General features: G+C 46.5%; 2 protein-coding genes across 21 annotated transcripts in view; both read right to left on the bottom strand.

Annotated features, from left to right (window-relative positions):
* The window catches only part of LOC110489141 (zinc finger protein 711), a 26,924-nt gene extending 23,699 nt beyond the window's left edge, over window positions 1-3,225 (bottom strand). For 2 of the 4 annotated variants that reach the window (XM_090198765.1, XM_036943333.2), the window contains exons 1-4: window positions 3,001-3,225; window positions 1,720-1,799; window positions 1,374-1,472; window positions 480-1,133 (exon numbers count right to left, since the gene is read on the bottom strand). In XM_090198765.1, the coding sequence (XP_090054891.1) occupies window positions 480-1,133; window positions 1,374-1,452 (733 nt within the window). In that variant the 5' untranslated portion in view covers window positions 1,453-1,472; window positions 1,720-1,799; window positions 3,001-3,225. The remainder of the gene's footprint in view (window positions 1-479; window positions 1,134-1,373; window positions 1,473-1,719; window positions 1,800-3,000) is intronic. The other 2 variants (XM_090198766.1, XM_090198767.1) reach the window with 1 other exon arrangement.
* A 435-nt stretch (window positions 3,226-3,660) lies between these two features.
* Window positions 3,661-24,872, bottom strand: zgc:66447 (SLAIN motif-containing protein-like). Of its 17 annotated transcripts, none has more exons than XM_021561736.3 (9): window positions 24,153-24,872; window positions 22,904-23,589; window positions 13,644-13,798; window positions 10,269-10,400; window positions 7,353-7,493; window positions 6,695-7,024; window positions 6,347-6,490; window positions 4,996-5,263; window positions 3,661-4,791 (listed from the first exon to the last, which is right to left on the bottom strand). In XM_021561736.3, the coding sequence occupies exons 2-9, from the start codon at window positions 23,572-23,574 to the stop codon at window positions 4,725-4,727; spliced, it is 1,908 nt and encodes a 635-aa protein (XP_021417411.3). In that variant the 5' UTR covers window positions 23,575-23,589; window positions 24,153-24,872; the 3' UTR covers window positions 3,661-4,724. The 17 variants fall into 17 exon arrangements, with proteins under 17 accessions (XP_021417411.3, XP_021417413.3, XP_021417414.3 ...); XM_021561738.3 differs by having other exon boundaries at window positions 6,347-6,487; window positions 24,153-24,869; XM_021561739.3 differs by having other exon boundaries at window positions 13,659-13,798; window positions 24,153-24,869.
* Between the last annotated feature and the right edge of the window lie 2,819 nt (window positions 24,873-27,691).

Below are 27,691 nucleotides of genomic sequence, written 5' to 3'. Positions count from 1 at the left end.
ATGACACTGATTGAGATATGAAGACGTTATTATTAATTCAATTAAACTTTCACGAAAATGTGAATATGAAAACCATAACTGTCACGTAGATCTGTAGAAATGGTAAGATAAATTGGCATTCCACATGAGAAAGTTTAGCGACTCTTCGTGTAGCCTATTACCGGAAACTTCAGGAGAGTAATGGCAGAAAGCCAGCAGGAGCTGGAGGGGGGTAGTTGGGACAGGTTTTTTTTCTTCTGTTTATCTAGATCTCTGGCACCCTCTTAAGGCATCAAACCGTAAACTTTAAGCATCAGACAAGCTCAAAGCACATATATGATTTTATTAAAACACATAGGGTGTGTCTATATGGAAAAATACATGTTTAAAAAATTTACCAATCCATTGGTCGAAAGAAGGGACAGCTCTAATATTACTGATCATAGCAAATAATTCAATGAAATCAAGCCTCAGTCTGTTTCTAGGTGTAGTTGACTCACAGGAGATCATGAGGTAGTCCTCCTCATCAGTGTGCAGAGAGACAGCCTCCACGTCCACCGGCAGCTCCTCGTGGGCCTGGATCACTGTCTCCTCCTCCCCCACCAACACCTCCTGGTCCAAGCCCTCCAACCCGTCCTCCTCCTCCTCCTCCTGGTGCTCCACAAAAAGCTGGTCTGGCATGTGGTGGTGGTGGACTGAGCCCTGGATGAGGTCTGAGGTTAGAACATGGTGATGGTGAGAGTCTATAGCCTCCTCAATGGCCACTTCGGAACCCAGCAAGTGTTCGTGTCCGATGTCAGGGCCTTCAATCACCTCAGTCTCTAGATATTCCTCTAGGACCTCTACCTCTGCTTCAAGGCCCTCGACTTCCACCTCCGCCTCCGCCTCCAGAGCCTCGACCTCCAGGCCTTCAACCACCTCCGTCTCGAGGCCCTCAACCATCTGTGTCTCTAGCTCCACCACCTCCGCTCCAAAGCCTTCAACTTCCGTCTCTAGGCCTTCCACCTCCACCTCCGTCTCGAGGCCCTGCACCTCCAGGCCGTGCTCCAGCAGGATGCCTTCGTCTGTCATGACGTCAGACAGGAGCATGCCCTCAGGCACAGACACCAAAATGTGATCCCCGTCAATGTGGGCCAGGCCCCTCATTCCTGCCACTGCACAGGGAAACAGTAAGAGGGGGAAGATTATTACAGGAATGTTTTTCCACTGCAGCCCTGGTTTGGCCTGAGGCATTTCCAGTCTTTCCTCTTTGTGGAAAAGCACCAAAAAAAGGTACAGCTACACAAGACTTTGCTGTAGTGTGTTCAGCCTCTAACTTTGCATGAGGCATTGGGCTATCAAGTGAAGGCTAATGAACCCAAAGTATACATTATCACAAGGCTATATTGACCTACCAAAGTCTTGCATGATCATGGTGTGAGGCATCTTTAACTCCTGTGTGTGTAGCTCCAGGATCCCTCCACCGTGGTCCATCTCTTTGATCTTAAAAAAAGCTTAAATAAAATTATTCATGTTAGGCCTACACATCCTTTCAAGAGGTTCAATACTCGTTACACACTATGTGAATTCAGGAATGTCAGATGATTAGGGCCGGTATCCACAAAATATATCAGAGTAGGAGTGCCGAACTGGGATCAGTTTGGCTTTTAGATCATAATGAATAATATTATATGGACAGATCTTAGAGCACTCCTACTCAGAGAAAGGCCGTGGATATTAATTACTGTCAGTGTGTATTACCTTCACATTTGATGACAATGCACTCTAAAATAAGAACAGTGTGTTGCTGGTGTATCTTCCTTCCATTGGGAGAGAGAACCCTGCAAAGAATGGACAACAAACTGAGATAGATGCCACTGAAAACATTGATCTTTCATCCAGGGAACACAAGAGGAAGTGTGGGAAAAACTGATGACATCACATATCCAGTAGATATCCTCCGCGTATGCTATTTTATGATAAGGATGCTGAAACTGCAGTATTCTAGCTACTGGCATTGCTGTGTCTGCCTTGACAAAATTAATGTCTGGAAAAATATGACCACATAGTTAATTGGTGCTACCGTGGAAACTGTTGATTGGTTAACACTTGTTGATGCCATTTGAGTCAGTCCTAGCTCATACGGAATATGACTGAATAATGAGATATTCGGTCATATTTCTATTATGCGACGGTCGAAAGAGACCTAGAACGGATAAATAACGGTTGTTTTTCCTGCTTCTCAAATCCAATGATTTGAGTTGTCCCACACACGCCCACCATTCATTGCCCAATTTCATGGCTGCCTGGATTATGCAACTGTAGGGCATGCTAGCGAGTACTCGCTATTTAAAACAAAAAAAATGAACAGAACCAACTAGTTAGTGTTACTAATTCCACCTGATTACCAAATGTTCGTGTTAACACTTGCAAACATCCACATTCATTGGGTGGCGGTGGCGTAGAGGGCTATCTGTAGCGGGCTAGCCCGCTAGCTAATAACGAACTAAGCAAACTTGTTCGGGTTTGTGCAGACGTTTTGCGGCAGATGTCGACATCTGGGGGGAAATTCCACAAACGCAACGTTGAGCAATACTGCAAAGAAAGGGATGTATATAACAATAATAAGTCATTGTGCTTGGTGGCTGTTAATTACGGTATATTTATGTATAAACCGTTGCGCCCACAACAACCGTAGCTAGTTAGCCTCGATTCCGCCATTTTGGTTAGCTAGCGTGTTTTAAAACTCCATAAAACCTCCATACATCAACGATTGGTGCTAAATGAACACCATGACACGCGATCGATACCACAAAATAAATACAATCGTCCTGTACATTCACAACATTGCTAGTAGCTAAACATTTATCGATGCATTTGTAATTGCAAAGGGACATTAGCTAGCTAGCCTAGCATGTTAACTAGAGCATGCGGCATAATCAACCATGTTGTTTTTCGACGGGCTGTAGAAGGCCCGTAACGGCCGACTGGGCCCTAGTCATATATTTGATATGCAATTTCAATCGTTTCGAAGTGTTTTACCTTATTATGGACTCCTTCAAATGGATCGTCGATATGTTTCCTTTCTCGGTTGTGTCTGTTATTGTTTGGGTTTATTTTTCGACACTAAGATAAATGCGGCCTGTACATTTGGATCCCCGGGCACTCTTTCCGGGGCCTGGGCCAATCACGTTGCTCGCTCGCAACGGAGGGCGGGAGGGCCAGACAATGCGTGGCCTCGTTTAGCGCCGATCCCTGTCTGTTTGCGTCACGCAGGCGAGAGCTTTGAGTACACATCGATATTGTCAAGTTGACACAAAGATAATTTACTTACCTACTGATCAGGATTGTTACAGCAGTTGATGAAATAAGAATATGCACGTGTGTTAGTTAATATGTGTTTGATTATCGGGCAGGGTTCAACATTGGAGGACAGTAGTGCATTGAAGTTACAATTAATCATGTGCATACACTCATTCATGTTCCCTAATAAAGTTGTCCCCTACTATGACAGCTACACATGTTGGAATAGACACATTGCCTTGTTCAATAGGATATAACAGTTGGATTATTCATAGGTTCTGAGTTTTAATCACAATATATATATATTTTTTAAATAGCAGCATGTGTTCCAGCCTAGGCACATCGCTCTATGGTCCATGCATGTAGAACAGAGGAAAAGCATCTGCACGAGAAACAAAGTAAACGTTCAAGTTCTGGGTAGGTTTTATTGTTCGTTTTCATTACAGTTCCTGGTTTTCAGAGGCACTCCGCATGAGGGTGCATAGCTGGTGGTCTAAGAAAAGGCATAAGGCCTTTGCTTCGTGCATAAAACAGTTCATTGTATTAGTACAGTGGTAGGCAAAAACCGAAACAGATGAACCTACCGATATGCAGTTAAAAACAACTGTGGTAAATCAACGCATACAGTATCTCAACTACAAGTAGTACTTTATTGGATTTTAGAAACAGTGCTGCAGCATCACAAATGCACCTTGGCACAAAGAATTTAACCCAACAATAACATGTTTTATTTTCTTAAGGGGGTCTTGATGGAAGGGCAGTGTGGTCCAGAGATGATGCGTTGTGTCAGACTTGGCAAAACACAAATAGACAACACTTATAGGAGGAATCACAACCAATCAATCACTCACAAACATTCAGAAAACCTTCCCACACGCATCAACATGGGGTTTGTTCCCTGGAAGAACAGACTTACTATTGATAAGGCTATTATGCAACAAACTAATTTCTTTGTCCTCAGAGGAAAGAAAACTAAACAGAAACATCATGCAACACCCAAGAGGAGATCACCTTCATATCAGTTAGGAGTTCAACTTCACACACAATAGAACAGTCCACCCAAAGTATTCAACAACAACCGTTCTGTACATCCACAGAACATACATCAAAAACAACCCGTAGTCTTCTCTCAACAACTATCATAAAATATAGACTGGAATTGACTAGTTAAAAACAACATATTTTGTGGAAGCTTTGTCTAGATCCCTAGAGCGAAAGAACGGTGTGTTTGTGCGCTCAGTCACTTTCTATCCGGTCTCTCTCCAGTATATCCGTGGTGTGAGAGGGTTCTTCATGCCAAGGAAGGTCTGTTCATCTACAGTGGTCCAGCCTACAGAGGTATGTTCAGAGGCAAGTAAGCTGGTGTTGCCCACAGGGGTATGTTCAGAGTCAGTACGCAATGTTGGTGTTGTTTATACTAAAATGTGAGGTACAGGAGAGGTGGAGGAAGTTTCCTTGTTGCCTCAGTAACAGCCGTCTCTCCACGACTCATTTGAGATTGGGCCATTTGTTCTAGTCATCCCCATAGACCTAACAAACAAAGACAACAATGACATGAGTCTTGATAGCTGTAAGAGTGCCATTCTAAAGGTTTGTGGCCACCACTGATAAGGAGTAATCACGTTTAACCAACGGAGTGACTGTACTGAAAAATCACACTCCTATCAACTCACTTTATAAAAGTAATCATCCCAAGTCCTAATGCTGAATGTGTATTTCTAAATAATCAATCACCTTCTAGGTGTCTGGGCCAGTCTTCCCCTGGAGGATGGGGCTGCTGCTTGCCTCCCACCCCCAGTAGAGGCTCTCCCAGCTGGGTAGGCTCCCCCATTGGCAGGCCCTGGGGACTGGACCCTCCGTACCCCTCCATTGGGTCCACTCTGGACTACAGGCAGGACCCTGGAGGGCTGGCGGGCCCCTGGCATGGAGCCCATGGCTTTGACAGGGACCCGCATGGACAGAGGGGACTGGCCACTGCCTCGCATCCGACTAGATGACATACCTGGGGAGGGGGTGATGGGCATGATGAGATGGGTTTAGTAGAGTGCCATCTACACTGCAAAGTAGTACACATGTGGTCTTCACTTATTTCATGTTCATATGCCAATGCTCTGATGACAGTACAATTCAGGTAATGAGAGAGAAGAGCACATTCTCTGTATACATGACATCAGGATTTGTGGCAGAAAATAGTTGTAGACTAGATGCCTGTACCCAGAGGAATATTAGTGGAACTGAGGTGTATAACCAGGGAGGGAGGGACAGTAATGAGGGAGGAGTTGTAGACTAGTTGCCTGTACCCAGAGGAATATTAGTGGAACTGAGGTGTATAACCAGGGAGGGAGGGACAGTAATGAGGGAGGAGTTGTAGACTAGTTGCCTGTACCCAGAGGAATATTAGTGGAACTGAGGTGTATAACCAGGGAGGGAGGGACAGTAATGAGGGAGGAGTTGTAGACTAGTTGCCTGTACCCAGAGGAATATTAGTGGAACTGAGGTGTATAACCAGGGAGGGAGGGACAGTAATGAGGGAGGAGTTGTAGACTAGTTGCCTGTACCCAGAGGAATATTAGTGGAACTGAGGTGTATAACCAGGGAGGGAGGGACAGTAATGAGGGAGGAGTTGTAGACTAGTTGCCTGTACCCAGAGGAATATTAGTGGAACTGAGGTGTATAACCAGGGAGGGAGGGACAGTAATGAGGGAGGAGTTGTAGACTAGTTGCCTGTACCCAGAGGAATATTAGTGATTTTAGGGTGTGGGGGGGGGGGGGGGGGGGTAGTTGTGAGACAGGCGAGGTACCAGTAAGGGTTACCTGAGGGGAGTAGGGGACATGTAAGAGGCTCCCTCTGAGTCTCTCAGGATAGGGTACGCAGTATCAAGTTCTACTTGAGAGAGTGGGGCAGGTTTACAGGCCAGGTGAGGGTTACCTGAGGAAGGGGCAGGTGTACAGGCCAGGTGAGGGTTACCTGAGGAAGGGGCAGGTGTACAGGCCAGGTGAGGGTTACCTGAGGAAGGGGCAGGTGTACAGGCCAGGTGAGGGTTACCTGAGGAAGGGGCAGGTATACAGGCCAGGTGAGGGTTACCTGAGGAAGGGGAGTGGGGCAGGTGAGATATGCGGTTGCCAGAGCTCTGGAGGTTAGCCTCCATGCTGCGGCTGTTCCTGACCGCCTCCAGGGAACGCAGGCTGGTGCGGGGGGCCAGGTTAGGCATGCTGTGCCTCACCTCTTCTGGAACCACACACACGGTTTGAGTTGGAGAAAGACTGAACTGAAACAGTGTTCTATAGAACTAATCGATGTATAAGTCATGTCTTCAAATGATACAGAGTACATCTGACTGACAATTCCATGTAGTTCTGACTGTGTACTGATACTGCTATGTTTTCGGGTTAGTGTGTGATGCATGAACACTCCTCTCCGGTCTCTACCTACCCTCGGTCTTGGCGAACTTTAGCAGCTCGGGCCCGGGTCCCTGTAGCGATCGACGTGGAGCGCGTTGCCGGGGGGCCCCCAGCCTGCTGTACTCTGCCTGGCCCTGGGAGCCTGGTGAGGGGGAGAGGCAGCGGGGCGAGCCCAGGGGAGAGGGGGAGTAGCGGAGGCGTCGCTGGGGCAGAGAGCAAAACTCATCCTCCTCATCCTCCAAGCTGTAGGTATCAAACTCCTGGTCGCTGTAGGTCCCACCCCGACGTAGAGACTGGAGAGAGGCAGAGGAACTACGACGAGACACTGAGGCAGAGCTGGAGGCATAGTCCTGTCTCAGACCTGAGAGGGGAGAGCGTTACAGAGCCTGGACGCTGTCACAGACATACACAATAAAGAACAAGCGTCTACGGGCGTGTGTAGTTAGTATCTACATGGACAATAACTTTGAAAGACATTCACACCCACACATTACAAACACAGTCCTGCCCTAAGCACACACACTACCACAGAGTGAGCATATTCACAGTCTTCTTCTTTATCAGTTATCTGTGGCATATTGACAAGCACAATGTAACCCTTTAGAGACTTTTACCAGTATTCTACACACCATTCACCCTCTTCCGGAAATACATTATCACCAGTCCTTATTCTACACAACACCACTCACTCTCTTCCTGTAGGCGGGCCATGATCTGGACGTCAGTGAGGTCCTGTAGCTTGTAACCCATGGTGATGGAGTCATCTGAGGTACTCAGCTCACTGTCTACAGAAGACTGGGAACTCAGAGCAGAGTACATACTCATGTAGCCTGGAAAAACAGTAACACCATGATTTAGATATAATCCACAACAGCCCCTTGAGGGATAAAAATAAGGACTATAATACCACCTGAAAACCAAGGACATGCAACTATACATAATCCATTCAGTAGTCAATTTTATTTATTAGTCTAATCAGAGACTGGTCCAGTAATAATCTCTGTGTATGGAGACCTGAGAACACTATAGAGCTAGGAAATTGTTTCTGGACCAGGCCTGCATTATGAGAAGAGATATTTAGAAATCCTGACTTCCCTGTCTGTCCTACTGTATTAGTATAGACAGCGCTGAGGACAGCTAGAAGCATGATGTTTCTACTAGGCATCAGCAAGGCCATCGTCTGACACACACAACCACCCACCCTTCATTCAAACTGAAACACACACTTCATTCAAACTGAAAAAGAGGCAACATAATCCAGGGTGTTTGGTTATATAACAGATGGGATTAGGAGGGGTCACCAGCAAGCAAAGCATTTACATACTTCATGCAAAGAGTGTTATTTACAGTCTGTGTTCATGATAACATAAGCATTGTGTTGGTTTACATAGCGCCACCCACACCGTGAGAAGATAAAACGTTTGTTTTCCCAGTATCGCTAAGGGCCAAAGTATTTGATATCCACACCACTCTGCAAAACATGCCTGTAAATGCCAATAGTTGTGAAATTATCATCAATGCATAACATAAGATACCATTCAGCATCGTTGCTGTAGAAGGCCAATATACACAATAGATCCAACCTTTGACCCTTTACGTGGAGTTGAGGAGAACAACCCTTTGAAAACTTTCCAGAAAAAACAGCAAACATTATAAAACAAACATTTAAAACAAAACACTTGTTACAAACCTGTTACTTTAAAGTACTACTCCAGTCATTCATCACCTGATTTACTTAACAAAAGGAACATCTCAAAAGCTGGTCCAGGTGTCCAGATTTATACATGGAATATTGTGTTTCAACATGAAAAGTTCCAAAATCGCTTGGGTGTGTCTTAAACATATCAAAATATATATTTTAGATTCTTTAAAGTAGCCAACCTTTACCTTGAAGACAGCTTTGCACACTTGGCATTCTCTCAACCAGCTTCACCTGGAATGCTTTTCCAACAGCCTTGAAGGAGTTCCCACATATGCTGAGCACTTGTTGGCTGCTTTCCCTTCACGGTCCAACTCATCCCAGACCATCTCAACTGGGTTGAGGTCGGGTGATTGTGGAGGCCAGGTCATCTGATGCAGCACTACATCACTCTCCTTCTTGGTCAAATAGCCCTTACACAGCCTGGACGTGTGTTTTGAATCATAGTCCCACTAAGCGCAAACCAGATGGGATGGTGTATCGCTGCAGAATGCTGTGGTAGCCATGCTGGTTAAGTGTTCTAAATAAGTCACAGACAGTGTTACCAGCAAAGCACCCCCACACCTCTTCCATCCTTCACAGTGGGAACCACACACGCAGAGATCATCCATTCACCTACTCTGCATCTCACAAAGACTTGCGTGGGCCAAGAAAACACACACAATCTGTCCTATGTTCTGATGAGTCCAAATTTGAGATTTTTGGTTCCAACCGCCGTGTCTTTCTGAGACGCAGAGTAGGTGAATGGATGTTCTCCGCATGTGTGGTTCCCACTGTGAAGCATGGAGGAGGAGGTGTGATGGTGCTTTGCTGGTGACACTGTCAGTGATTTATTTAGAATTCAAGGTACACTTAACCAGCATGGCTACCACAGCATTCTGCAGCGATACACCATCCCATCTGGTTTGCGCTTAGTGGGACTATCATTTGTTTTTCCACAGGACAATGACCCAACACACCTCCAGGCTGTGTAAGGGCTATTTTGCCAAGAAGGAGAGTGATGGAGTGCTGCATCAAATGACCTGGCCTCCACAATCACCGCAGAGTGAAGGAAAAGCAGCCGACAAGTGCTCAGCATGTGGGAACTCCTTCAAGACTGCTAGAAAAGCATTCCACATGAAGCTGGTTGAGAGAATGCAAAGAGTGTGCAAAGCTGTCATCAATGCAAAGGGTGGCTACTTTGAAGAATCTAAAATACATTGATTTGTTTAACACTTTTTTGGTTACTACATGATTCCATGTGTTATTTCATAGTTTGGATGTCTTCACTATTATTCTACAATGTAGAAAATAGTAAAATTAAAGAAAAACCCTTGAATGAGTAGGTGTCCAAACTTTTGACGGGTACTAATATTATTTTTTTGACCCCCTTTCTCCCCAATTTCATGGTATCCAATTGGTAGTTACAGTCTTGTCCCGTCGCTGCAACTCTCGTACGAACTCGGGAGAGATGAAGGTCGAGAGCCGTGCATCCTCCGCAACACGACCTCGCCAAGCCGCGCTGCTTCTTTACACACTGCTCACTTAACCCGGAAGCCAGCCACACCAATGTGTCGGAGGAAACACAGTACAACTGGCGACCGTGTCAGCGTTCATGCACCCGTCCCGCCACAGGAGTCGCTAGAGCGCAATGGGACAAGGACATCCCTGGCCGGCCAAACCCTTCCCTACCCGGAGGTAGGTCCCAGTTGAGGTCGGCTGCTATTGAACCCGGATCTGTAGTGACGCCTCAAGTGCTGCAGTGCCTTAGACCGCTGTGCCACTCGGGAGGGTAGTCTAAGAACTTAAGTCATTTTTAATCTGATACTACTTTAATCTTGAGTTCCACCAACACTGTTAAACACACTGGAGAGAGAGAGAGCAGCTGAAAGTAAAGCAGCACGTGGTGTATTAATATCATGCGTACCTGAGCCACCACTGGTTAGTAGGATTTTGTTAGTGGATTTGTTGTGGTACCCAGGAGAGAGGAGGCCAGAGCCAGAGGAGCCAGCCTCCCCCGTCTGACCAGAGCTGCTGTAGATGTTCCTCCAGCGAGACGCTAAAAGGCACACAGGAGAAGACAGGAGAGGACACACACAGTTACATAAACAGGAGTCAGGGCACCGTTTAAAAGGCAACCTGTATCGTGACCTTGTAGACCAATAAAACACAGTCGGGTGGAAGTGTGCGCTCAGGATTCCTTTAACAGTTCTTTAGGTACCGATTCTGAAGTGTACAAAAACTTTTAAAATAATTCCTGATCAAAAGAGAAATGACAACTTTCATCATTGTTTCAAAATGGTCGGCCGTGGCTGGTTCATTTTTAAAAACTGTTGCAAAAGAGCGAGTCGAAACTAAAGGCATTGATTTTGTATTTGGTAGGACAGATGATGTTTCCAAGAGCTTAAGGACCCTGTCTGTACCTACACAGAAAGAGATTTAGAATGTATTGTCCTATAGCAATACTTACGAAGAGCTAACAATGGTGTCTATATTATTTACCAACTTCACACAGCGTCATTGTTGGCCACTACCTTCATTCCGACTCATTGCTGGAGCCAATGGGCCAAAACACAAGTTTGGGAGGGTGAAATTGTTCTCGTAGCCTAGAAGGGTGATCTAGAGGTAGCAACGAGGCTATGGTAGGTCATTATTCCTAAGGAACTGGTTCCTATATTTTTTTATTTATTTACTTCCTCCAGGAAGCAGTATTGTTTGCCATTGGCTACATCAAGTGTGGCAGGGTGAAACTCTCCAATATCACACTTATATAACATAACTCATATCTATGGGGTAGGTTATAGCCTAGTGAATGATTTCCTATATTTGCCAGCTGCCTGTGCCAGTGGGTAGCTGATGTAATACATTGAGCGCAGGAGTTCTCTTTGATCTTTTCTACAATGAAGTCAATTCTGTATTCTCCTGTACCACACAATGAGCAGCACGGTGGTGTGCTTGTCACCATTTCACTACAAAAAGTGGGTAGTTTCATGGCCTGACAGAGGTATTTGCACCAGAACACAGCTATCCGTCACAGGGCAAGGTAATCCAACCCAACAGCCAGCCTCTACACCGTGACATCACGTGGTCATTGAGCCAGGCCCTGGTCAGGTGTGAATGGCTTGGTTGTTCAGTAGCTGCAAGAAGTACCAGACGCACACCGGATAAATAAATAATGAATGGGGGTGTGCTGCTGGATCTAACACTGGTAAACTACTGGTGGTGGCGGAGTTGCCGGGATTCTCTACATTAGGAGCACCAGATAACATTTTTTGGGGGATTGAGAAGCAGCATATAAAAATGGGGCCTATATAGAATCTAGCTACTTTTGAAGCACATGTGCATTAGACAATAACATGTAACACTTAAGACAGTTTATTATAAAAGCAAAACATGTCCATAGGAATTCATGTCATTGAAATTACAAAGTCATTTTTGTAGATTATTAGGTTTCTACATTGTGTAAAATCATCATTTTCCTATTGAGATGCATTACATTGACAATTGTACACTGTCTCTAAAAACCTTCAGGTTTCTTCATTGCTATTGATCCCCTTTCCCCCAGATGTTTGCGTATACTAGCAAAGTAACCAGGTTGTTAGCTAGCTAACGAGGTAACATGTACTAGCAAAGTAACCAGGTTGTTAGCTAGCTAACGAGGTAACATGTACTAGCAAAGTAACCAGGTTGTTAGCTAGCTAACGAGGTAACATGTACTAGCAAAGTAACCAGGTTGTTAGCTAGCTAACGAGGTAACATGTACTAGCAAAGTAACCAGGTTGTTAGCTAGCTAACGAGGTAACATGTACTAGCAAAGTAACCAGGTTGTTAGCTAGCTCACGAGGTAACATGTACTAGCAAAGTAACCAGGTTGTTAGCTAGCTAACATGTACTAGCAAAGTAACCAGGTTGTTAGCTAGCTAACGAGGTAACATGTACTAGCAAAGTAACCAGGTTGTTAGCTAGCTAACGAGGTAACATGGCTGAACGAAGTGTAAACAAATAGTTAACTGCACGCAAGTACTTTTAGAATGGCCCAGGACATGGTTTATGAACGTTAAATGCGGTCCCGGCGATCCGCTATAGGAAGATTCAAATGTTGCGGCGGTAATATGGGGTCCGACCTTTTTGACCTGGTTGGGCTAGAAGCCATTTTCACTGTAAATCTGCACTCACAAAAATTAGGTCCAGAGAAGACGCGTGAATAAAAACATTCCCTCGTTATGCCAAGATCATACATTTTCTCATAATCACGACAAGTTGTTTTGTGGAGATTGAGAGAAACTCTATACATACAGTAGGTGTGGACATATTGATGATCGGTTGACAGTAGTGTCATACTGCCTCCGAGGCACTAAGACTCTACAATGACCTTTAATAAGAGCACATCTGCTTTAAGTATCCGTGTGCTAGTGTATAGGCCTGGGCCGTATCAAACCCCCAGCAATAAAAGCTGATTTCAATCAATCAATATGTCCACTCCTATTTATAGAATTTCTCATGATTGACAAAACTTTTGTTAAGTCATTATCACCAGAAAATTGTCTTGTGATCTCGCCATAACGTTGGGGTGTGATTATATTTTCCCATAGTATGTTGTACCAAAGATGACCGACAAAGGGAACATAACGTTATGACTATAACTACTGTTCCCTGAAGGACGGGAAACGAGATACAACCGTTTGGCCTCACACTGCCTGTTCCTGGGCTCAGTGAACAGCGGTATATAAATCAAGGACTGAATCCAAGCCTCACGCTTATAACCTGTGGAACAGGGGGCTTCCAGAGGGGCGCAGATTTCATTGGCCATGTCAGGCGTGTTTGTAGATCCTTCAACTGAAGTCGCTGGAGTGAGACTCCCAATAGTATGTTGTAACTTGTTTACCTCCTTCAGGGAACAATAGTTATAGTCAAAACATTATATGTTATTGGATAGGAGGCTGTACTGGTTATTGCCTCAGGTAATGTGTTATGACTGCATTCACTGTTGGTCAGTGGTAAACTCATCTTGTTTTATTTGTTTATTGCTTGTTATGAGGTTATTGGGTGTTGGACAGGAGCGTTACTTTGCAACGGTACTGTTGGTATAGGGTTACTGGGCACAAGGAGGAAGCAATGTTATTGTAGAAGGGTTCCTACAGGGTTGTTATAATGTTAATGTAAGGTTATCAAAAGGTTGTATATGGTTATTATAGGATTACTATATGGTTATTACATGGTTAGTATAAGGTGACTGTGGTTACTATAGTATAGTTACTTTAGAGTTGGTATTTGATCATTATAAGGTTATTATCAAGGTTACTAGGTAGGTGTGTACTCTGGTCGAGACGGTTGAGCAGGGTCCGACAGGCCACCTCCGTCTCTGGGCTGGGGTGGTCCAGAACCTTCCGACACCACTTCAGAGGAGACTCAGGTCTGGGCTCAGCAACTACCTGCTTCTTAGGGGAGACATACAACCTGCAGAGAGATGAAGGAGAGAATATATATATATTTGTATATATATATAAAAGCGATAGATAGAGAGAGGGTGGGGAGGAGAAAGGAGATCAGGCCGAGAGAAAGGAGAGAGATGTGGTGGATAATGAGGCAGGCAGCAATGAAAGGAAGAGGATGAGAAAGGAGGTGGTGGATGGAGAGAGCGAGAGAGCAAGAGGGAGGGACAGAAAGAGAAAAAGAGGCAATTTACATTTTGCAAAGCCTCAAAGCCAGTTCATCCAGACTGCAGTCAAGCGAACAGCAGAACAGTGGGATAAGAAAACCGCATTAATGGTTCTCTGGCTTGCGAGTTACGCATTTAATAACTTGTACTATGTGGGAATGTTTGCAGGAGGCCTGTCTTCTAGTCTTACGCATTGGTGGAACAACCACACACAAACTCGTTATCCTTCATACCACTAATCACCTAATACTAGAAATAGACTCCACTTGTTTCAACACTCCACTTTGTTACATACATAAGGCATTGCCATAAGGCTAAACCATCCTTTTATCCAATCCTAGAAGGTCACCACTCCATCAACCCATTCTAGCCTATCCCGGATTCCCGGGCAATAACCACAGTCCACAGCCGTGCGGTTTGTGCTCAGCCCACACCTGGCAGTGTTACCTCTTCCTTCCACAGTAGCAATATCAGCAGCACTGTGGCCTGTGTATGACCCCATCTCCTAATGAGGGCTCTACTGTACTGTCCTCTCCCAGCAATCACTATGCATTACCTTCTACTGCATGAGTTGTCTGAAATAGGCACATCTACAGCACGTCTAGCCTACTGTAGACAATGTGCCTAGTCTACTACACAATAAGGTGATGATCTCAACTGACACCAGCGCTGGGCCTGATCGTCTTGAACATCAGCGCTGGGCCTGATCGTCTTGAACATTAGCGCTGGGCCTGATCGTCTTGAACATCAGCGCTGGGCCTGATCGTCTTGAACATCAGCGCTGGGCCTGATCGTCTTGAACATCAGCGCTGGGCCTGATCGTCTTGAACATCAGCGCTGGGCCTGATCGTCTTGAACATCAGCGCTGGGCCTGATCGTCTTGAACATCAGCGCTGGGCCTGATCGTCTTGAACATCAGCGCTGGGCCTGATCGTCTTGAACATCAGCGCTGGGCCTGATCGTCTTGAACATTAGCGCTGGGCCTGATCGTCTTGAACACCAGCGCTGGGCCTGATCGTCTTGAACATCAGCGCTGGGCCTGATCGTCTTGAACATCAGCGCTGGGCCTGATCGTCTTGAACATCAGCGCTGGGCCTGATCGTCTTGAACATCAGCGCTGGGCCTGATCATCTTGAACATCAGCGCTGGGCCTGATCGTCTTGAACATCAGCGCTGGGCCTGATCGTCTTGAACATCAGCGCTGGGCCTGATCGTCTTGAACATTAGCGCTGGGCCTGATCGTCTTGAACATCAGCGCTGGGCCTGATCGTCTTGAACACCAGCGCTGGGCCTGATCGTCTTGAACACCAGCGCTGGGCCTGATCGTCTTGAACACCAGCGCTGGGCCTGATCGTCTTGAACACCAGCGCTGGGCCTGATCGTCTTGAACACCAGCGCTGGGCCTGATCGTCTTGAACATCAGCGCTGGGCCTGATCGTCTTGAACACCAGCGCTGGGCCTGATCGTCTTGAACACCAGCGCTGGGCCTGATCGTCTTGAACATCAGCGCTGGGCCTGATCGTCTTGAACATCAGCGCTGGGCCTGATCGTCTTGCATTGCTTTAACTGTTTGAGTACATGTGAAGTAAAGCCAAGTAGAAGTGAGTGTTTAAGTCCCTCTCCTTGAAAAAAGTGCAGCGCAAACTGCCAAGTTCGTTAGGACGTTTGATCCGGGTCACATGGGGGAATGCTTTGAGCCACAAAACACACACAAAATAGGCCTGGCTGTGCTAACTGGTTTTTGAGTAATCAACTTGGGCTAATCTTCCCATTGGACAAACACAAAAGACAAGCCCTCTATCCCACTGGGACCAGCAACAATGAAGACAGTAGTAAGGTCCCTCACTACAGATGTTTCAGCAGTCGGTCAGGTCCCTCACCACAGATGTTTCAGCAGTCAGTCAGGTCCCTCACCACAGATGTTTCAGCAGTCAGTCATGTCCCTCACTTCAGATGTTTCAGCAGTCAGTCAGGTCCCTCACCACAGATGTTTCAGCAGTCAGTCAGGTCCCTCACCACAGATGTTTCAGCAGTCAGTCAGGTCCCTCACCACAGATGTTTCAGCAGTCAGTCAGGTCCCTCACCACAGATGTTTCAGCAGTCAGTCAGGTCCCTCACTACAGATGTTTCAGCAGTCAGTCAGGTCCCTCACTACAGATGTTTCAGCAGTCAGTCAGGTCCCTCACTACAGATGTTTCAGCAGTCAGTCAGGTCCCTCACTACAGATGTTTCAGCAGTCAGTCAGGTCCCTCACTACAGATGTTTCAGCAGTCAGTCAGGTCCCTCACCACAGATGTTTCAGCAGTCAGTCAGGTCCCTCACCACAGATGTTTCAGCAGTCAGTCATGTCCCTCACCTCAGATGTTTCAGCAGTCAGTCAGGTCCCTCACCACAGATGTTTCAGCAGTCAGTCAGGTCCCTCACCACAGATGTTTCAGCAGTCAGTCAGGTCCCTCACCACAGATGTTTCAGCAGTCAGTCAGGTCCCTCACCACAGATGTTTCAGCAGTCAGTCAGGTCCCTCACCACAGATGTTTCAGCAGTCAGTCAGGTCCCTCACTACAGATGTTTCAGCAGTCAGTCAGGTCCCTCACTACAGATGTTTCAGCAGTCAGTCAGGTCCCTCACTACAGATGTTTCAGCAGTCAGTCAGGTCCCTCACTACAGATGTTTCAGCAGTCAGTCAGGTCCCTCACTACAGATGTTTCAGCAGTCAGTCAGGTCCCTCACCACAGATGTTTCAGCAGTCAGTCAGGTCCCTCACCACAGATGTTTCAGCAGTCAGTCAGGTCCCTCACCACAGATGTTTCAGCAGTCAGTCATGTCCCTCACTTCAGATGTTTCAGCAGTCAGTCAGGTCCCTCACCACAGATGTTTCAGCAGTCAGTCAGGTCCCTCACCACAGATGTTTCAGCAGTCAGTCAGGTCCCTCACCACAGATGTTTCAGCAGTCAGTCAGGTCCCTCACCACAGATGTTTCAGCAGTCAGTCAGGTCCCTCACCACAGATGTTTCAGCAGTCAGTCAGGTCCCTCACTACAGATGTTTCAGCAGTCAGTCAGGTCCCTCACCACAGATGTTTCAGCAGTCAGTCAGGTCCCTCACTACAGATGTTTCAGCAGTCAGTCAGGTCCCTCACTACAGATGTTTCAGCAGTCAGTCAGGTCCCTCACTACAGATGTTTCAGCAGTCAGTCAGGTCCCTCACTACAGATGTTTCAGCAGTCAGTCAGGTCCCTCACTACAGATGTTTCAGCAGTCAGTCAGGTCCCTCACTACAGATGTTTCAGTAGTCAGTCAGGTCCCTCACTACAGATGTTTCAGCAGTCAGGTCTCTAAAGTCAGAACCTGATCCTGGAACAGTTTCGTTCTAGTAATTGGAGAGCTGACCAGCGGTGGCCGATGCTAAGTAGTAGGCCTAGTTACCTAGGCCAGTTGTTTAACAGTCAGATCATTTGATACACAGAGCTACAGTTGAAGTGCTGAGTGACTAAGGGCAGATCATTTGATACACAGAGCTACAGTTGAAGTGCTGAGTGACTAAGGGCAGATCATTTGATACACAGAGCTACAGTTGAAGTGCTGAGTGACTAAGGGCAGATCATTTGATACACAGAGCTACAGTTGAAGTGCTGAGTGACTAAGGGCAGATCATTTGATACACAGAGCTACAGTTGAAGTGCTGAGTGACTAAGGGCAGATCATTTGATACACAGAGCTACAGTTGAAGTGCTGAGTGACAAAGGGCAGATCATTTGATACACAGAGCTACAGTTGAAGTGCTGAGTGACTAAGGGCAGATCATTTGATACACAGAGCTACAGTTGAAGTGCTGAGTGACTAAGGGCAGATCTTTTGGTAAATGGACCATTTGTTGTTGTTTTTATACATAGAGCTAAATATAAATACTGGTAGGTACGCCATCATCTGCACACAAAACAAAGCGCTCATGCATGGACATTGGACACTTTTGTTCACCTTAGCTAGTGTCCCATTTCTTGGCTTGTTCCTTGCACATCCGGGTTACTTCTAGACTCAGCCCCCACAGATTCCCAGAATTCTCCATACCTCTCAGTAAATGTTTTTAGAAGGCAGAAGGTCCATGATGGATCACATGCACCCTAAGCCCCCCCCAAAGAAGTTTAGGCCCCAGCAGCAGCCATCCAGCCTCTAGCCCAAATGGCACCCTATTCACTATGTAATCCACTACAACCATAGGGTTCTGGTCAAAAGTAGTGCATCATAAAGGGAACAGGGTGCCACTTACGACTCAGTCCTGAGCCCTAGCCACCAGCCCAAAGCAGCTTAGGGGTCCATGCCTGGGCAGATTATTTATTTAATGTTGTAGTAGTGATAATCACCTGAGGCTCATACAGACTGGTTAATGATGTGGTAGAGAGAACAAGGCCTTGCTGCTTTGGGTTGTTAATCCACAGATCAGCTGCTAAAGTAGCTACCAGGAATACAATATGGTGCCCGTTTGTATCGGACAACACTGTACAGAAATGGTACAGCTAAAACAAACGCATAATAGTTCAAACTTTAAAAAAAACAAAAAAACACCCTGAACTTGGCAAACACACACAAGCCTCATGTCCAGATGAACATTGTGGTGTACAGAGGGGAAATTAAATGAAGATGGACTCACTTGGAATTAGCAGTCTGCCATTACAAACATATGGAGGTAATCCAATCCTGTTAATTTGATTCTGGTAAACAAGCCAAGCTCCTCCTTCACCACAGAAGAACCCAGACTAGACAGCAACAGAAGTACAGGGTTGACATTCATTTGAAGAGAGTGAGATGATCATTTGAATGATGCAAATCATGACTGAGCCAGCAGTAGTAGAAGCCCTGAGCAGCGACTGAGACAGCAGTAGGAGAAGCCCTGAGCAGCGACTGAGACAGCAGTAGGAGAAGCCCTGAGCAGCGACTGAGCCAGCAGTAGTAGAAGCCCTGAGCAGCAACTGAGACAGCAGTAGGAGAAGCCCTGAGCAGCGACTGAGACAGCAGTAGTAGAAGCCCTGAGCAGCGACTGAGACAGCAGTAGGAGAAGCCCTGAGCAGCGACTGAGACAGCAGTAGGAGAAGCCCTGAGCAGCGACTGAGACAGCAGTAGTAGAAGCCCTGAGCAGCGACTGAGACAGCAGTAGTAGAAGCCCTGAGCAGCGACTGAGCCAGCAGTAGTAGAAGCCCTGAGCAGCGACTGAGACAGCAGTAGGAGAAGCCCTGAGCAGTGACTGAGACAGCAGTAGTAGAAGCCCTGAGCAGCGACTGAGACAGCAGTAGTAGAAGCCCTGAGCAGCGACTGAGACAGCAGTAGTAGAAGCCCTGAGCAGCGACTGAGCCAGCAGTAGTAGAAGCCCTGAGCAGCGACTGAGACAGCAGTAGGAGAAGCCCTGAGCAGCGACTGAGACAGCAGTAGTAGAAGCCCTGAGCAGCGACTGAGACAGCAGTAGTAGAAGCCCTGAGCAGCGACTGAGACAGCAGTAGTAGAAGCCCTGAGCAGCGACTGAGACAGCAGTAGTAGAAGCCCTGAGCAGCGACTGAGACAGCAGTAGTAGAAGCCCTGAGCAGCGACTGAGACAGCAGTAGGAGAAGCCCTGAGCAGCGACTGAGCCAGCAGTAGTAGAAGCCCTGAGCAGTGACTGAGACAGCAGTAGTAGAAGCCCTGAGCAGCGACTGAGACAGCAGTAGGAGAAGCCCTGAGCAGTGACTGAGACAGCAGTAGTAGAAGCCCTGAGCAGCGACTGAGACAGCAGTAGGAGAAGCCCTGAGCAGCGACTGAGACAGCAGTAGGAGAAGCCCTGAGCAGCGACTGAGACAGCAGTAGTAGAAGCCCTGAGCAGCGACTGAGACAGCAGTAGGAGAAGCCCTGAGCAGCGACTGAGACAGCAGTAGGAGAAGCCCTGAGCAGCGACTGAGACAGCAGTAGGAGAAGCCCTGAGCAGCGACTGAGACAGCAGTAGTAGAAGCCCTGAGCAGCGACTGAGACAGCAGTAGGAGAAGCCCTGAGCAGTGACTGAGACAGCAGTAGTAGAAGCCCTGAGCAGCGACTGAGACAGCAGTAGTAGAAGCCCTGAGCAGCGACTGAGACAGCAGTAGGAGAAGCCCTGAGCAGCGACTGAGACAGCAGTAGGAGAAGCCCTGAGCAGCGACTGAGACAGCAGTAGGAGAATAATAATAATAACAATAATAATAATGTGGGATAAACAAAGGACCACTAATGCCTTGTTTCCACTTCTCCCTTTGTGGAAAATGCTGCAGCCTTGGCTCGTCTCACACACACTCTTTTGAACTTTGCCAAGTATGAAGCAATAAGTCAAGTCATGCTATTGGACTACCTATGGCTGTGTGTATTAGGGCCCAAAGGCTGTATGTATTAGGGCTAGAGGTCGACCGATTAGATAGGGCCCATTTCAAGTTTTCATAACAAATCGGTAATCTGTATTTTTGGATGCCGATTATGGCCGATTATATTGCACTCCACGAGGAAACTGCTTGGCAGGCTGACCACCTGTTACGCGAGTGCAGCAAGGAGCCATAAGTTGCTAGCTAACATTAAACTTATCTTATAAAAAAAACAATCAATCTTAACCTAATCACTAGTTAACCACACATGGTTGATGATATTACTAGTTTAACTAGCTTGTCCTGCAGTGCACATAATCAATAAGGTGCCCTGAAATTGTGTCACTTCTCTTGCGTTCAGTATAAGCAGAGTCAGGGTATATGCAGCAGTTTGGGCCGCCTGGCTCGTCGTGAACTGCGTGAAGACAATTTCTTCCTAACAAAGACCATAATTAATTTGCCAGAATTTTACTTATGACAGAACATTGAAGGTTGTACAATGTAACATCAATATTTAAACTTAGGGATGCCACCCGTTAGATAAAATACAGAACGGTTCCGTATTTCACTGAAAGAATAAACGTTTTGTTTTCGAAATGATCGACCTAAGGCTCGTATTTCTGTGTGTTATTATATTAGAATTAAGTCTATGATTTGATAGAGCAGTCTGACTGAGTGGTGGTAGGCAGCAGCAGGCTCGTAAGCATTCATTCAAACAGCACTTTCCTGCATTTGCCAGCAGCTTTTCGCAATGCTTGAAGCACAGCGCCGTTTATGACTTCAAGCCTATCAACTCCCGAGCTTAGACTGGCAATATAATAGTGCCTATAAGAACACACAATAGTCAAAGGTATATGAAATACAAATGGTATAGAGAGAAATAGTCCTATAATAATTATAACCTAAAACTTCTTACCTGGGAATATTGAAGACTCATGTTAAAAGGAACCACCAGCTTTCATATGTTCTCATGTTCAAAGCAAGGAACACTCCAACACTTTGTTTTTGCATTATTTAAACCAAATTGAACATGTTTCATTATTTATTAGAGACTAAATGTGTGTATTAGGGCCCAAAGGGCCGTGTGTATTAGGGCCCAAAGGGCCGTGTGTATTAGGGCCCAAAGGGCCGTGTGTATTAGGGCCCAAAGGGCCGTGTGTATTAGGGCCCAAAGGGCCGTGTGTATTAGGGCCCAAAGGGCCGTGTGTATTAGGGCCCAAAGGGCCGTGTGTATTAGGGCCCAAAGGCCGTGTGTATTAAAAAATGGAAAACAAGCGCCTTTCTTATTGGACAAGTTTCAGTCCATTTTATTCAGTTGGGTGCCTAGTGAATAGGACCCATGTCTCCTCGGCCGTTGAGAGGCCCAGCTGTGCTGCAATAGTTCTTGCTCAAGCCTCCTCCCTCTCTGGGTATTCATGTCAGAGGAGAAAATCACTACTGCTGCTGAGCGCACACATAGTGCCCAGAGTAAATCACGTTGGCTGGCTGCCCCTCGCCCAGCGACAACAGTGGCCCCTCTCCCTCTAGAGCAAGCCACTTCCTCTCTCTGTCCATTTCAGTCTCCCTCCCAGTCACTACCCATCCTCTCTCTCTCCACACTAACCACTCTTCTCTCTCCCAGTCACTACCCATCCTCTCTCTCCACACTAACCCCTCTTTTCTCTCTCCCAGTCACATAGATTCAGTGATCAGAGGCACTGCCTGTCAGTGCCCATTTTATCCAGCCCACAAAGCAGAGCATTTCCAAGGCAGAAGCAGCGCGCAGATATTTCCATCTAAAGGCCTGCTAGCTCAGCTGCATCAAATCTGCATGTATTTTCTGCATGTTTTCCTCTGGTTGTTGCGTATCACGGAAACCAGGCCAACTGCCACAGCAGAGACCCACCTCCAACCCAGGGCCACGTCCCAAACAGTACATTTTTCCCTACATAGTGCACTAGGGCCCTGGTCAAAAGTAGTGCACTATAACGAGAATAGGGTGCCATTTGGGATGTTGGTATGACTAAAGGTGGCAGTCATAGTCCCTATACTTATGAGAGTGAAAGGTTCAACAGAACAGTAACATAATGACTCATCTGGCTATAGGGTCTTCCATCATCCTGAGTGTGAACACAAACTCATCCCGACCCCTGGAGACAGTGGTAAACAGATGTCTCCACGGCAACGTGGGGGTGGAGACTAGTGAAGGTCTACATGTGTTCCTCTCCTTCATCTGCAGCGATCAGAATGTGTCCTAGTGTCTACTGGGAATAAGTTTCATCTGAACAGAGCAGAATCTGCAGATACACAGCAGATGAGGAAGGGACCGTAGACTAAGAAGCTGACTAAGACCCTTTATGATCGGAGCATAGAAAATAAAAGGTAGGAGTCCTTACAAACAGTGTGCAGAGGATATTTGACTGAATCTGAAATGGCACTCTATTCCCTATATAGTGCACTCCTTTTGAGCAGAGCCTTATGCAGGCCCCAGTTTAAAGTACTGCATTAGCTTTATAGGAAATAGGTTGGAATTTCAGATGCTTCCTTTGTCTCGCTCTTATCCCCATGGTACCTACCAGCTGTCCTCGTCATCCACCTCTGCAAGGTCCTCCCATAGGTCCAGAACATCAACCTCATCCAGGGCCAACGGGTCCACCCCTGAGTCGCTCTCCGCCAGGGTCTCAGACTCATAACTGTCCAGAGAGGGACTCTCTGGGGTTGTGCTTAGCCCCTGGGTCGGTGCCGGTCCTGGTCCATTCCCGCACGGCAGGGTCAGAAAGCCTGCACACAATCCACCATCCGCATCCTCTATCCGGTTAGCTGCAGGGAGAGGGGACATATCCTCACTGCTACTACTGTCCTGAGGAGGGGACAGCTCCAAGTCACTGCTGCTGCCTAGTTCCGTTCCACAGCTTCCACTACTCCCCAACCTGAGAGGGGAGTTGGTGTTGGTAACCTCTTCGCTGGAAGAGATTCTCTCATTGATGTTGGTACTGGTTGTGAGGTTACTGTTTGTGGTGGTCGCTCCTCTGAGATGTAGATTCTTAGTAGAGTCTCCCCTGTTGCGGAGTGTTTGATTCTGGACCTCGAGTCTTCGAATGAGCTCCTGGAGCTTACGTACCTCCTCCAACTCCACCCCTGCTAGCTCCTGCTCCTCCTCGTAGCTTTGCTGGGACGTCTTCATGAGACCCCCGGTACAGTCATTGCCTGCCGGTTGGACCTCACCGGCGCTGTCCGGAACTACCATGTCGCCGCTGTTCTGCTAGGGGAAGATAAACGAATGTGTCGATCAGCAGCTCGCGTAAGAAACAAACAATTGAAATCACTGTTTAGAGATAAGCAATCATCCGAACAAAACACCCAAACTGCAAGCTCATCGTGGTGCGATAACTAATCAATTTGATCAGAGCTAGTTACTTCGTTACGTTTAAAAGCCAAAGACGGCAGTTTAATATATTTTCTGGCTACATCAACTAACAAACTCCCACGTTCATAATTAATAACGCTGCCATGACGAGTAAAGAAATAACGGCCGAAGCTACGAAGGCTGACAAATTGTAGGCTAACAGCGGGCACAAACCGCATCTCCCCCCACTCACATTCAGTTTCATTGAATGCCGCCAACATTTGCAGCTAAAGATAAGTGCAGCGTCTAGTTGCCATTTGTTACTAGCTAATTAGATCAAACTGACGTTAAAACACAAGCTTTTATATAATTTATCATGCAAGCCAATAGATCATTGTCCTTACATCGATGCATTTCCAAGAGAACTGTTGATTAGCCAGCCACCAAGCTAAAGCGCTAGCTAAACATAACAAACCTACCTTGGCTTCACCGGTTGAGATGAGCCGTGTTCTCAAGAAATGCTCGAATTAGCCCGATAAATCCAATGCACGAGTTTGCATTAATCAAGTACGTTTACAAGGAATACATTTTTTTTTTTAAGTAAATGAGATGTATGTAAGAAAAATATCTGATTATCGATGTAATAGCTCGAAGCACGCTAAGCCATGTCCCTGTTAGCCTGTAACTGGCTAGTTAGTAAAGATAGGTAACTAAGCAGCTATGTTTTGCCAGCTTTGAGGGACTCGAGTTGACCCAATCAGAGCATTGATCCCGCCCCCTAACTGACATTAACACGGTATTTGCTGCCACCTACAGGCGACTCCAGGTATTGCCTGTCGTTCTCTTCTCGTGCGCTAGAGGTCGCAAAATAAAAGGGGTAAGAAAAACTAACCCAATGTCACAGCTGAGGTGCATAGAGTTCGCTTCAACGTTTTCTACGTTGCGTGACGATTTGAAATGAAACGACACGTTTCCCCAAAACGATGAGAACCGTTCTTCAACAGCATTTGAGGTACGTTTGCTCCCGTTTGGTGGGTGTGGCGAGGTGTGGCCTGATCAATATGGGCATGACCAGAGCCATGTATTTAGAATAAATAAATAAAAACGTTGCTCTGGGTGTGAATATTTCAAATTGCAGAACACTTGCAGCACACTATAGAGTAATCGCCCTCTGAGCCACCATAATCACAGCGTTTGTCAACTGGTCATTCAGTACAGTACAGTTTCCTTTCTGGCATACTTAACGCAGCCCTGTCATCAGTACTATACACTCTTTGGCCACAAAATTGTCAGTCAACATGAGACTAAATTACATACCTAGTACAACACCAAACATTCCAAGACATCTCATTTACTCTCATGGTAGATTGCATACCTAGTACAACACCAAACATTCCAAGACATCTAATCTACCACAATACTTATAATTATCCAAATAACCTGTCTTCGACATAACAAACTACATGAGCTGTGAATGGGGAACATAGACTAACTGAATAAAATAACTCCTCTGTAGTATTGTGATGCAACACCTCTCTTTATCTGTGCCAAGACCCACACATACCATCATTGCTCAAGTTCTGCAGAACCCTTACTTCTGTTGCAACAGTGATTCTCATGGTAATAAACATGCTTCACTTATTGAATTGTACCTGTAGATAATAGAGCTATATGAGTTAGTAGCCTACGACCAGAAACAAGCCCTGGGCAGAGACCTGATGTTGATCTAGTGGAAGAATACTGGGTTGGGTTCCTAAAGTGAAGGCAGAGAGAGAGGGTGAAACCTGTGAGAACATGTACTAATAAGTAGGCTTCAGCACATGTTACTGTGTGTGTACCCAAATTAAATCAAATCAAATTTTATTTGTCACATACACATGGTTAGCAGATGTTAATGCGAGTGTAGCGAAATGCTTGTGCTTCTAGTTCCGACAATGCAGTAATAACCAACAAGTAATCTAACTAACAATTCCAAAACTACTGTCTTATACACAGTGTAAGGCGATAAAGAATATGTACATAAGGATATATGAATGAGTGATGGTACAGAGCAGCATAGGCAGGATACAGTAGATGGTATCGAGTACAGTATATACATGAGGTGAGTATGTAAACAAAGTGGCATAGTTAAAGTGGCTAGTGATACATGTATTACATAAGGATGTCCCACCCCCCACACATGCGGTGACCTCACCCATTACAACCAGCATGTCCAGAGATACAACCTCTCTCATCATCACCCAGTGCCTGGGCTTACCTCCGCTGTACCCGCACCCCACCATACCCCTGTTTGCGCATTATGCCCTGAATATATTCTACCATGCCCAGAAACCTGCTCCTCTTATTCTCTGTCCCCAACGCCCTAGGCGACCAGTTTTGATAGCCTTCAGCCGCACCCTCATACTACTCCTTCTCTGTTCCGCGGGTGATGTGGAGGTAAACCCAGGCCCTGCATGTCCCCAGGCACCCTCATTTGTTGACTTCTGTGATCGAAAAAGCCTTGGTTTCATGCATGTCAACATCAGAAGCCTCCTCCCTAAGTTTGTCTTACTCACTGCTCTAGCACACTCTGCTAACCCTGATGTCCTTGCCGTGTCTGAATCCTGGCTCAGGAAGGCCACCAAAAATTCTGAGATTTCCATACCCAACTATAACATCTTCCGTCAAGATAGAACTGCCAAAGGAGGAGGAGTTGCAGTCTACTGCAGAGATAGCCTGCAAAGTAATGTCATACTTTCCAGGTCCATACCCAAACAGTTCGAACTACTAATTTTGAAAATTACTCTCTCCAGAAATAAGTCTCTCACTGTTGCCGCCTGCTACCGACCCCCCTCAGCTCCCAGCTGTGCCCTGGACACCATTTGTGAATTGATCGCCCCCCATCTAGCTTCAGAGTTTGTTCTGTTAGGTGACCTAAACTGGGATATGCTTAACACCCCGGCAGTCCTACAATCTAAGCTAGATGCCCTCAATCTCACTCAAATCATCAAGGAACCCACCAGGTACAACCCTAACTCTGTAAACAAGGGCACCCTCATTGACGTCATCCTGACCAACTGGCCCTCCAAATACACCTCCGCTGTCTTCAACCAGGATCTCAGCGATCACTGCCTCATTGCCTGTATCCGCTATGGAGCCGCAGTCAAACGACCACCCCTCATCACTGTCAAACGCTCCCTAAAACACTTCTGTGAGCAGGCCTTTCTAATCGACCTGGCCCGGGTATCCTGGAAGGACATTGACCTCATCCCGTCAGTTGAGGATGCCTGGTCTTTCTTTAAAAGTAACTTCCTCACCATTTTAGATAAGCATGCTCCGTTCAAAAAATGCAGAACTAAGAACAGATATAGCCCCTGGTTCACTCCAGACCTGACTGCCCTCGACCAGCACAAAAACATCCTGTGGCGGACTGCACTAACATCGAACAGTCCCCGCGATATGCAACTGTTCAGGGAAGTCAGGAACCAATACACACAGTCAGTCAGGAAAGCTAAAGCCAACTTCTTCAGGCAGAAGTTTGCATCTTGTAGCTCCAACTCCAAAAAGTTCTGGGACACTGTGAAGTCCATGGAGAACAAGAGCACCTCCTCCCAGCTGCCCACTGCACTGAGGCTAGGTAACACGGTCACCACCGATAAATCCATGATTATCGAAAACTTCAACAAGCATTTCTCAACGGCTGGCCATGCCTTCCGCCTGGCTACTCCAACCTCGTCCAACAGCTCCCCCCCCCCCGCAGCTACTCGCCCAAGCCTCTCCAGGTTCTCCTTTACCCAAATCCAGATAGCAGATGTTCTGAAAGAGCTGCAAAACCTGGACCCGTACAAATCAGCTGGGCTTGACAATCTGGACCCTCTATTCCTGAAACTATCCGCCGCCATTGTCGCAACCCCTATTACCAGCCTGTTCAACCTCTCTTTCATATCGTCTGAGATCCCCAAGGATTGGAAAGCTGCCGCAGTCATCCCCCTCTTCAAAGGGGGCGACACCCTGGACCCAAACTGTTACAGACCAATAT

This window comes from Oncorhynchus mykiss, chromosome 14, assembly GCF_057628025.1.
Source record: "Oncorhynchus mykiss isolate SJ-2025 chromosome 14, ASM5762802v1, whole genome shotgun sequence".
Lineage (NCBI taxonomy): Eukaryota > Metazoa > Chordata > Actinopteri > Salmoniformes > Salmonidae > Oncorhynchus > Oncorhynchus mykiss.
Note: the sequence above shows the minus strand (reverse complement) of the source record. Positions and strands in the feature narration are given on the sequence as shown.